The 12,234-nt window shown below is 48.8% G+C and overlaps 1 protein-coding gene across 1 annotated transcript in view; it reads left to right on the forward strand.

Moving 5' to 3' along the window:
- Positions 1 to 12,234, forward strand: part of LOC137309291 (probable voltage-dependent R-type calcium channel subunit alpha-1E) — a gene marked incomplete at its 3' end in the record, with an annotated part of 193,804 nt that overhangs the window by 107,943 nt on the left and 73,627 nt on the right. The window contains exons 4-5 of the mRNA XM_067977549.1: positions 3,891 to 4,043; positions 11,358 to 11,542. Coding sequence (XP_067833650.1) covers positions 3,891 to 4,043; positions 11,358 to 11,542 — 338 coding nt within the window. The remainder of the gene's footprint in view (positions 1 to 3,890; positions 4,044 to 11,357; positions 11,543 to 12,234) is intronic.

A 12,234-nucleotide genomic window follows, 5' to 3' on the forward strand; every position in this document is an offset into this window, starting at 1 on the left:
AGGTACAGCACGGGTTAGATACAGAGTAAAGCTCCCTCTACACTGTCCCATCAAACACTCCCAGGGCAGGTACAGCACAGGTTAGATACATGGTAAAGCTCCCTCTACACTGTCCCATCAAACACTCCCAGGGCAGGTACAGCACGGGTGAGATACAGAGTAAAGCTCCCACTACACTGTCCCATCAAACACTCCCAGGGCAGGTACAGCACGGGTTAGATACAGAGTAAAGCTCCCTCTACACTGTCCCATCAAACACTCCCAGGGCAGGTACAGCACGGGTTAGATACAGAGTAAAGCTCCCTCTACACTGTCCCATCAAACACTCCCAGGGCAGGTACAGCACGGGTTAGACACAGAGCAAAGCTCCCTCTGCACTGTCCCATCAAACACTCCCAGGGCAGGTACAGCACGGGTTAGTTACAGAGTAACGCTCTCTCTACACTGTCCCATCAAACACTCCCAGGGCAGGTACAGCACGGGTTAGTTACAGAGTAAAGCTCCCTCTACACTGTCCCATCAAACACTCCCAGGGCAGGTACAGCACGGGTTAGTTACAGAGTAAAGCTCCCTCTACACTGTCCCATCAAACACTCCCAGGGCAGGTACAGCACGGGTTAGATACAGAGTAAAGCTCCCTCTACACTGTCCCATCAAACACTCCCGTGTTAGATACAGAGTAAAGCTCCCTCTACACTGTCCCATCAAACACTCCCAGGGCAGGTACAGCATGGGTTAGTTACAGAGTAAAGCTCCCTCTGCACTTTTCCTTCAAACACTCCCAGGGCAGGTACAGCACGGGTTAGGTACAGAGTAAAGCTCCCTTTACATTGTCCCATCAAACACTCCCAGGCCAGGTGCAGCACGGGTGAGACACAGAGTAAATCTCACTCTGCACGGTCCCATCAAACACTCCCAGGGCAGGTACAGCACGGGTGAGATACAGAGTAAAGCTCCCTCGACACTGTCCCATCAAACAGTCCCAGGGCAGGTACAGCACGGGTTAGATACAGAGTAAAGCTCCCTCCACACTGTCCCATCAAACACTCGCAGGACAGGCACAGCAAGGGTTAGATACAGAGTAAAGCTCCCTCTACACTGTCCCATCAAACACTCCAAGGGCAGGTACAGCACGGGTTAGTTACAGAGTAAAGCTCCCTCTACACTGTCCCATCAAACACTCCCAAGGTAGGTACAGCACGGGTTAGATACAGAGTAAAGCTCCCTCTGCACTGTCCCATCAAACACTCCCAGGGCAGGTACAGCACGGGTTAGATACAGAGTAAATCTCCCTCCGCACTGTCCCATCAAACACTCCCAGGGCAGGTCCAGCATGGGTTTGATGCAGAGTAAAGCTCCCTCTCCACTGTCCCATCAAACACTCCCAGGGCAGGTACAGCACGGGTTAGATACAGAGTAAAGCTCCCTCTACACTGTCCCATCAAACACTCCCAGGGCAGGTACAGCACGGGTTAGATACAGAGTAAAGCTCCCTCTACACTGTCCCATCAAACACTCCCAGGGCAGGTACAGCACGGGTTAGATACAGAGTAAAGCTCCCTCTACACTGTCCCATTAAACACTCCCAGGGCAGGTACAGCACGGGTTAGATACAGAGTAAAGCTCCCTGTATAAACATCCCCGTTTGCTCACAGCACCAGTATGAATGACCTTGTCATTTCCATCCGTTCTGTGTCCTGTCAGTGTGATTGTTGGTGAAATTGGGGGCAATTTTGTGGTTTTTGACCCTACCCGTGTGGAGTTTGATTCAGACTGACTGAAACTCACCCCTCACAACTAACTAACTTTTCCCTACTTTACAACGGTAACAACACTCGACTGTGAAGCGTTTGGGATGTCCAGAGGTGGTGAAACACTCTGTTTCAATGCAAGTTTTGCTTTTCTTTTGTTCTTACTTTCGGCCCACCTGTCCGGGCCAGATTGGAATCTGTCTCCTCCGGGCCCAAACACACTGGCCCTACACCCCCACTTCCCCCAGCTGCCCCCTGGTAACTCACCCAAGTGGCTGTTCACCACCTGGGGGCCAGACGGCTGGTGTCGTTGGCAGATTCAACTGTGAAGGACATCGCGGCCACACCTGATCTTGTTCTCACCCGATGGCCATGTGGTAGAGGGCAGCAGATAGGCATCAGGTTCAGGGGTCCCTTATTGTCCCCTCAGAGATACCCAGGTGGAGCTGAAGCTTTCTGCAGCGCGCCCATCACCTTCCGTCTTTGGCCTGTGCAGTGCAGTGAGCCGAGCTTGGACAGGAGGAGGCTTTGATCATCACCTTTCATCAGGCTGTGAATTCCTCCTGGCTCTCTGTGACTGTGAAGGAGTCCAGAACTCCCCAGTGCAGTTGGGTGCAGGAAAAAGAGAGAAAGACTTGTATTTCTGCAGCTTCTTTCATGACCTCAGCTCGTCCCAAAGTGCTTTACAGACAATGGAGTACTTTTTTGAAGTGTAGTCACTGTTGTAATGTAGGAAACGTGGCAGCCAATTTGCGCACAGCAAGATCCCACAAACAGCAATGTGATACATTTTTAGTGACGTTGGTTGAGGGATAAATATTGGCCCCAGGACACCGGGGAGAACTCCCCTGCTCTTCTTCAAAATAGTGGCCTTGGGATCTTTTACGTCCATCTCAGAGGGCAGACGGGGCCTCGGTTTAACATCTCATCCCAGAGACGGTGCCTCCAACAGTGCAGCACTCCCTCAGTACTCACCCTCCGTCACTGTAGCACTCCCTCAGTACTGACCCTCCGACAGTGCAGCACTCCCTCAGTACTGACCCTCCGACAGTGCAGCGCTCCCTCAGTACTGACCCTCCGACAGTGCAGCGCTCCCTCAGTACTGACCCTCTGACAGTGCAGCACTCCCTCAGTACTGACCCTCCGACAGTGCAGCGCTCCCTCAGTACTGACCATCCGACAGTGCAGCGCTCCCTCAGTACTGACCCTCCGACAGTGCAGCGCTCCCTCAGTACTGACCCTCCGACAGTGCAGCGCTCCCTCAGTACTGACCCTCCGACAGTGCAGCGCTCCCTCAGTACTGACCCTCCGACAGTGCAGCGCTCCCTCAGTACTGACCCTCCGACAGTGCAGCGCTCCCTCAGTACTGACCCTCCGACAGTGCAGCGCTCCCTCAGTACTGACCCTCCGACAGTGCAGCGCTCCCTCAGTACTGACCCTCCGACAGTGCAGCGCTCCCTCAGTACTGACCCTCCGACAGTGCAGCGCTCCCTCAGTACTGACCCTCCGACAGTGCAGCGCTCCCTCAGTACTGACCCTCCGACAGTGCAGCGCTCCCTCAGTACTGACCCTCCGACAGTGCAGCGCTCCCTCAGTACTGACCCTCCGACAGTGCAGCGCTCCCTCAGGACTGACCCTCCGACAGTGCAGCGCTCCCTCAGTACTGACCCTCCGACAGTGCAGCGCTCCCTCAGTACTGACCCTCCGACAGTGCAGCGCTCCCTCAGTACTGACCCTCCGACAGTGCAGCGCTCCCTCAGTACTGACCCTCCGACAGTGCAGCGCTCCCTCAGTACTGACCCTCCGACAGTGCAGCGCTCCCTCAGTACTGACCCTCCGACAGTGCAGCGCTCCCTCAGTACTGACCCTCCGACAGTGCGGCGCTCCCTCAGTACTGCACCGAGAGTGTCAGCCTGGATTTTATGCTCAAGTCTGTGGAGTGGGACTTGAACGAACGACCTTCTGACTCAGAGACGAGAGAGATACCCACTGAGACATGGCAGACCACCTGAGGTTGTCTGTGTGGTTGTGCGGGGGGAGAGGTGATCTCCGGCTGCTTGGCGGATGGTCTTTGAGGTGTGGCGGGAGGCTGTTCTGAGTGTTCTACCGTGACGCCTGCGCTGTCTTCCTCCCTTGTAGGTTTGCAGATTGTCTTGAAGTCCATCATGAAGGCGATGGTCCCCCTGCTCCAGATTGGCCTGCTTCTGTTCTTCGCCATCCTCATGTTTGCCATCATCGGCCTGGAGTTCTACAACGGCAAACTACACCGCACCTGCTACAAGAACAATACTGGTGAGTGCCGCCAGAAGGCTCTCGGACAATCCCAAACCAGGAGTGCTTCGGCCAATTCCAAACCAGGAGGGCCCTCAGCCAATCCCAAGCCAGGAGGGCCAGCGGTGAATCTGAGTGCACAGAGACCTGGTTTGGATGTGTGTGTGCAAGAGGAGGGGTGGGGGGAATGTGACACGGATCGGGGCGAGGGGTGATGAGGCATGCAGATGGGATGAATGGGATTGACCAGACATGCATAGGTGGTGAATTTTTGTATCATCTGCAAACTTCTTGATAAAGCCCCCCGCATTCAAGACAAATCATTAATCTATACCACAAAAACGAAGGGACCTCGCACTGAGCCCTGTGGGACCCCAATGGAAACAGCCTTTCGGTCGCAAAAACACCGTCGACCATTACCCTTTGCTTCCTGCCACTGAGCCAATTTTGGATCCAACTTGCCACATTCCCTTGGATCCCATGGGCTTGCACTTTTTTGACCAGTCTGCTATGTGGGACCTTGACAAAAGCCTTGCTAAAATCCATACCCTACATCAAACATTTTACTCTCATCGACCCTCCTTGTTACCTCCTCAAAAAATTCAATCAACTTAGTAAGACATGACCTTCACTTAACAAATCCATACTGACTGTCCTTCATTACTCCATGCCTTTCTAAATGACGATTGATCCTGTCCCTCAGAATTTATTCTAATAATTTGCCCACCACCGAGGTTAGACTGACTGGCCTGTAATTACTTGGCCTATCTCTTTCTCCCTTTTTAAACAATGGTACGACATTAGCAGTCCTCCAATCCTCCGGCACCACGCCTGTATCCAGGGAGGATTGGAAAATGATGGTCAGAGCCTCCGCTATTTCCTCCCTGGCTTCTTTTAACAGCCTGGGATACATTTCATCCAGGACTGGTGATTTATCTACTTTCAAAGATGCTAATCCCCATAATACTTCCTCTCTCACTATGTTTATCCCATCCAATATTTCACACTCCTCCTCCTTAACTACAATCTCTGCATCGTCCCCCTCTTTTGTGAAGACAGATGCAAAGTATTCATTAAGAACCATTCCCACATCTTCCACCTCCACACATAGGTTACCTTTTTGGTCTCTAATAGGCCCTAAGTTATCCTCTTGCTCTTAATGTATTTATTAAACTATTTTGGGTTTTCCTTGATTTTACTTGCCAGTACTTTTCGTGCCCTCTCTTTGCTTTCCTAATTTCCTTTTTAATTTTACCTCTGCACTTTCTATACTCCTCTCGGCTTTCTGCAGTATTGAGCTCTCGGTGTCTGACAGAAGCTTCCCTTTTCTGCCTTATCTTACCCTGTATGCTCCTTGTCATCCAGGGGGCTCTAGATTTGACAGCCCCTCCCTTTTTCTTTATGGGAACATGTTTTCTCTGAACCCCTTGAATCTCCCCCTTGAATGCCTCCCACTGCTCTGACACTGATTTACCTTCAAGGAGCTGTTTCCAGTCCACTTTTGCTAAATCACTTCTCAGTTTAGTAAAATTGGCCTTTCCCCAATTGAGAACTTTAACTCCTGTTCTATCTTTGTCCTTTTCCATAACTATGCTAAATCTAACTGTATTACGATCACTACCACCAAAATGCTCTCCCACTGATACTCCTTCCACCTGCCCAGCTTCATTTCCAAAAACTAAATCCAGAACTGCCCCCTCTCTTGTTGGGCTTGCTACATAATGGCTAAAAAAAGTTCTCCTGAATGCAATTGAAGAATTCTGCACCCTGGATACCATTCACACTGTTTGTATCCCAGTTAATATTAGGTTAGTTGAAATCCCCTACTATTACTGCCCGATTCTTTTTGCACTTCTCAGAAATTTGCCAACATATTTGCTCCTCTATCTCCCTCTGACTGTTTGGGGGTCTATAGTACACTCCCAGTAATGTGACTCCTCCTTTTTTTGTTCTTTAACTCAACCCATAAGGCCTCATTTGATGCTCCTCCTAACATATCATCCTCCTCACAGCTGCAATTGTTTCCTTAACCAATATAAGAACATAAGAACATAAGAAATAGGAGCAGGAGTAGGCCAATCGGCCCCTCGAGCCTGCTCCGCCATTCAATAAGATCATGGCTGATCTGATCCTAACCTCAAATCAAAATTCATGTCCAATTTCCTGCCCACTCCCCATAACCCCCAATTCCCTTTACTTCCACAGCTTCCTGGGGCAGCAAATTCCACAGACCTACTACCCTCTGAGTGAAGAAGTTTCTCCTCATCTCAGTTTTGAAAGAGCAGCCCCTTATTCTAAGATTATGCCCCCTAGTTCTAGTTTCCCCCATCCTTGGGAACATCCTTACCGCATCCACCCGATCAAGCCCCTTCACAATCTTATATGTTTCAATAAGATCGCCTCTCATTCTTCTGAACTCCAATGAGTAGAGTCCCAATCTACTCAACCTCTCCTCATATGTCCGCCCCCTCATCCCCGGGATTAACCGAGTGAACCTTCTTTGTACTGCCTCGAGAGCAAGTATGTCTTTTCTTAAGTATGGACACCAAAACTGTATGCAGTATTCCAGGTACGGTCTCACCAATACCTTATATAACTGCAGCAATACCTCCCTGTTTTTATATTTTATCCCCCTAGCAATAAAAGCCAACATTCCATTGGCCTTCTTGATCACCTGCTGCACCTGCAAACTAACTTTTTGATTTTCTTGCACTAGGACCCCCAGATCCCTTTGTACTGCAGTACTTTCCAGTTTCTCGCCATTAAGATAATAACTTGCTCTCCAATTTTTCCTGCCAAAGTGCATAACCTCACATTTTCCAATATTGTATTGCATCTGCCAAATCTCCGCCCACTCACCCAGCCTGTCTATATCCCCTTGTAGGTTTTTTATGTCCTCCTCACTCTCTACTTTCCCTCCCATCTTTGTATCATCTGCAAACTTTGATATGTTACACTCGGTCCCCTCCTCCAAATCGTTAATATAGATTGTAAAGAGTTGGGGACCCAGCACCGACCCCTGCGGAACACCACTGGCTACTGGTTGCCAGTCCGAGAATGTACCATTTATCCCAACTCTCTGCTTCCTGTTAGATAACCAATCCTCCACCCATGCCAGAATATTACCCCCAATCCAGTGATTCTTTATCTTGAGCAATAATCTTTTATGTGGCACCTTGTCGAATGCCTTCTGGAAGTCCAAATACACTACGTCCACTGGTTCCCCTTTATCCACCCTGTACGTTATACCCTCAAAGAACTCAAGCAAATTTGTCAGACATGACTTCCCCTTCGTAAAGCCATGCTGACTTTGTCCTATTCAATTATGTTTTTCCAAATGTTCCGCAACTGTCTCCTTAATAATAGACTCCAAAATTTTACCCACCACAGATGTTAGGCTAACTGGTCTATAATTTCCAGCCTTCTGCCTACTACCCTTTTTAAATAAGGGTGTTACATTAGCAGTTTTCCAATCTGCCGGGACCTTTGCCGAGTCCAGAGAATTTTGGAAAATTATTACCAAAGCATCCACAATCCCTACTGCCACTTCCCTCAAGACCCTCGGATGTAAGCCATCAGGTCCAGGGGATTTATCCGCCTTGAGTCCCATTAATTTACTGAGTACCAATTCCTTAGTGATTTTAATCATATTTAGCTCCTCCCCCCCGAGAGCCCCCTGTTTGTCCAGTGTTGGGATATTCTTAGTGTTCTCTACCGTAAAGACTGAAACAAAATATTTGTTCAGCATTTTTGCCATCTCCATGTTTCCCACCATTAATTTCCCGGTCTCATCCTCTAAGGGACCTACGTTTGCCTTAGCCACCCTTTTTCTTTTTATATAACTGTAGAAACTCTTGCTATCTGTTTTTATATTTTTTGCGAATTTATTTTCATAATCTATCTTCCCTTTCTTGATCAATCCTTTAGTTACTTTTTGATGTCTTTTGAAGACTTCCCAATCTTCTATCCTCCCACTAAGTTTGGCTACCTTCTATGTCCTTGCTTTTAGTCGGATACTATCCTCAGTGGAATATATATTTTTTGAAAGTTGTAAAATAACTCCTTGAATGAACACCTCTGTTCATGCACCGTCTTACCCTTTAATCTATTTTCCCAGTCCACTTTAATCAATTCCTCTCTCGTACCATCATAGTCTCCTTTATTCAAGCTCAGTACGCTTGTTTGAGAACCAACCTTCTCACCCTCTAATTGGATATGGAATGTAACCATGTTATGGTCGCTCATTCCAAGGGGATCCTTAACTAGGACATTATTAATTAATCCTGGCTCATTACACAGGACCAGGTCAAGGTTGCTTGCCCCCTTGTAGGATCAGTTACATACTGCTCAAGAAATCCATCCCGAATACACTCAATAAACTCTTCCTCAAGGCTGCCCTGCCCAATTTGATTTGTCCAGTTAATATGATAGTTAAAATCCCCCATAGTTATAGCTGTTCCCTTATTACATGCCCCGACTATTTCCTGATTAATACTTCTTCCAGCAGAGTTGCAACTATTAGGAGGCCTATATACTACGCCCACTAGTGTTTTTTCCCCTTATTATTCCTTATCTCTACCCAAACTGTTTCATTATCCTGATCCTTTGTCCCAATATCATTTCTCTGTATTACAGTGATTCCTTCCCTTATTAACATAGCCACCCCACCTCCCCTTCCTTCCTGCCTGTCCTTCCTGATTGTTAAATACCCTGGCATATTTAATTCCCAGTCGTTGTCACCCTGCAGCCATGTTTCTGTAATGGCCACAAGATAATACCCATACGTCGTTATTTTTGCCGTTAACTCGTCCATTTTGTTACGAATGCTACGTGCATTCAGATAAAGAACTTTCAAATATGTTTTGTGACACTTAGTTCCTGCTTTAACACTTTACCTTTTACTCCATACCTTCTGTCCCTTCCTGACACGCTTTCCTCTGTCTCCCTGCTCAGGTTCCCAACCCCCTGCCACAGCTTTGATGCTGGGTTAATCGCCTTACGCCTTCTAGTTTTTATTTTATCTGTCGTGCCTAAAGTACACTTTCTTTCCGCTGCTCTACGCTTTTCCCTTTCACTTGTTCTTGAACAACTGTTTGTACTATTTGTATTGTAAATTTCCCCTGGGTCTTCCCCTCTTGCTGCTCTCAACTTTATTCCCGTCTGACTACCCGCTCAGGTTCCCATCCCCCTGCCACTCTCGTTTAAACCTTTCCCAACAGCACGAGCAAACACCCCCGCGAGGACATTGGTCCCGGTCCTGCTCGGGTGTAACCCGTCACGCTTGTACAGGTCCCACCTTCCCCAGAACCGGTTCCAATGTCCCAGGAATCTAAATCCCTCCCTCCTACACCATCCCTGCAGCCACGCATTCATCCTGTCTATTCTCCTGTTCCTATACTCACTGGCACGTGGCACTGGTAGTAATCCTGAGATCACTACCTTTGAAGTCCTGCTTTTTTAATTTATCTCCTAACTCCTTAAATTCACCTTGCAGGACCTCATCCCTTTTTTTACCTATGTCGTTGGTACCAATATGGACCACGACTACTGGCTGTTCACCCTCCCCCTCCAGAATGCCCTGCAGCTGCTCCGTGACATCCTTGACCCGAGCACCAGGGAGGCAACATACCATCCTGGAGTCACGTTTGCGGCTGCAGAAACGCCTATCTGTTCCCCTTACAATTGCCAACCCCCCCCTCCTTTTCTTATCCCCCGGTCAATCTCATCTGAATGAATGGGATGTGACCAGACCTGCACACACTCACGTTGATGATACATCAGCAGGGTGAAGACTTCCCAATAATTCAGTCACAAGTAGACAGTTTTTAAAGGGGCCGTCTGTTTGCCCAGACGTCTGATACTGTGCATGTGCCCAGCAGGTCCATTTGTGTGCGTGCAGATTGGAAAAAGGGAAATGTTTTCAGTCCGGTCACGGGTCCGATGTGCTCATCTCCCCATTAAACTTTACCCTGTCGCCCTGTTTGCTGAGAGCCCTTTCCCTGCTCAGTAAATCCAGAGTAAACATCTATGTGTCAAATGGGCCCTCACCTGAACTACCACAGACAGATACACTCAGGAAGCCCTCAATTGGTAACCTGGACTATCAGAACTCTAGGCTTTTGTGCAGCTCAACAGATACAATGCAGCGATTGTATAAACAGCACTGCTCCAGTACCAGAATGGCCTCCTCTCTGATGGACAAACCCGATCCTACTGTCATCTGTGGGCCACAAAGACGCAACTTTACAGCAACTTACGACTTAGTGGCAGCGTCAGCAGTAACTCAGTGGCCACTGGCTCCGGTCTCCTGCAGTACCCAGAGCTCGGGATTCAGGACAGGTAGTGACTTATGCTGGCCATCTCCAGACATGACTCCAGGCAGGCCATTCGACCAGGGGGGAGCGCGTGGCATCGCAGCCAAGCTTAATGGCGTCTCTGCGTTCACACTACGCAGGAGAGGGTCAGTGACTGGCTGTGATTATTTCCCTCCCTGGCCCCACGAGCACTCAGGTCAATTGAAATGCCGATGAATCTCTGCCACCTGCTAATTTAATGCAGGCCGGGCATTGAACCTGGGGCTTTGCTAACCTGTATGGCTCACTACCCACGGCGGGCGGTGCCATTGCTCATGGAGCCAGCTGGGGGTGGGCGAGGGCAAATCCGACAGCAGGCATTGCTTAGTTTTGCATCCTGTTTCTCCGCTGTCGATTCTGCCTATCGAAGAGCCTCTAATACATGGTGTCAGCCATGGCTCAGTGGGTAACACTCTCACCTCTGAGTCAGAAGGTCATGGGTTCAAGTCCAACTCCAGGGACCTGAGCACAAAATCCAGTGCAGTACTGAGGGAGTGCTGCACTGTCGGAGAGTCAGTACTGAGGGAGCGCTGCACTGTCGGAGAGTCAGTACTGAGGGAGTGCTGCACTGTCAGAGGGGCAGTACTGAGAGAGCGCTGCACTGTAGGAGGGGCAGTACTGAGGGAGTGCTGACTTTCGGATGAGATGTTAAACCGAGGTCCTGTCTGCCCTCTCAGGTGAATGTAAAAGATCCCACGGCCACTATTTCAAGGAAGAGCATGGGAGTTCTCCCCGGTGTCCTGGCCAATATTTATCCCTCAACTAAAAAGCAGATTATCTGGTCGTTGCTGTTTGTGGGATCTTGCTGTGCACAACATGGCTGCCACGTTTCCTTCACTACAACAGTTTCCAACATTACAACCCTTCTAAAAGCACTTTGTTGGCTGTAAAGTGCTTTGGGATATCCCCAGGTTGTGAAAGGGTCAATGAAAATGCAAGTCTTTCTTTCTCTTGTCTTTTTGATTCCCACCCACAGCCGGAGAGAAGGAGGAGTTGGAATTTCCCTGCGGCACTGAGCCTCCTGCTCGCCTCTGCCCGAGCGGCACAGTGTGTGCCCACTGGATCGGCCCCAACTCCGGCATCACCCAGTTCGACAACATCCTGTTCGCAGTGCTCACCGTCTTCCAGTGCATCACCATGGAGGGTTGGACCACCATCCTTTACAACGTAAGTCAGTCATGTGGAGAGACTGGAGAGGTTGAGATTGTTCTCCTCAGAGCAAAGAAGGTTAACGGGAGATTTAATAGAGGCGTTCAAAATCATGAACGCTTTTGATAAAGAACCCAAAGATGTTTTATCAGTACATTAAGAACAAGAGGATAGCTAAGGAAAAGGTGGGACCCATCAGGGATGATAAGGATAACTTGTGTGTAGAAGCAGAGGATGTGGGTAGGGTTTTAAATGAATATTTTGTCTCCGTATTCACAAAGGAAAGGGATGATCCGGACGTAGTAGTTAAAGAGGAGAGGTGTGAAATATTGGATAAGGTAAACATAACGAGAGAGGAAGTACTCGAGGGACTGGAATCCTTGAAAGTTGATAAGTCACCAGGGCCGGATGGATTGTTTCCTAGACTATTGAAGGAAGCCAGGGAGGAAATAGCGGATGCTCTGAGGATCATTTTCCAATCCTCACTAGATACAGGGGAAGTACCAGAGGACTGAAAGACTGCAAACGTAGTACCATTGTTTAAAAAGGGGACGAGGGAAAGGCCGAACAATTATAGGCTGGTCAGTCTTACCTCGGTGGTGGGCAAACTATTAGAATCAATACTGAGAGATAGGATAAACTGTCACTTGGAAAGGCATGGTTTAATCAGGGATAGTCAGCATGGATTTGTTCAGGGAAGGTCATGCCTT

Source organism: Heptranchias perlo, unplaced genomic scaffold (assembly GCF_035084215.1).
Source record: "Heptranchias perlo isolate sHepPer1 unplaced genomic scaffold, sHepPer1.hap1 HAP1_SCAFFOLD_158, whole genome shotgun sequence".
NCBI classification, from domain to species: domain Eukaryota; kingdom Metazoa; phylum Chordata; class Chondrichthyes; order Hexanchiformes; family Hexanchidae; genus Heptranchias; species Heptranchias perlo.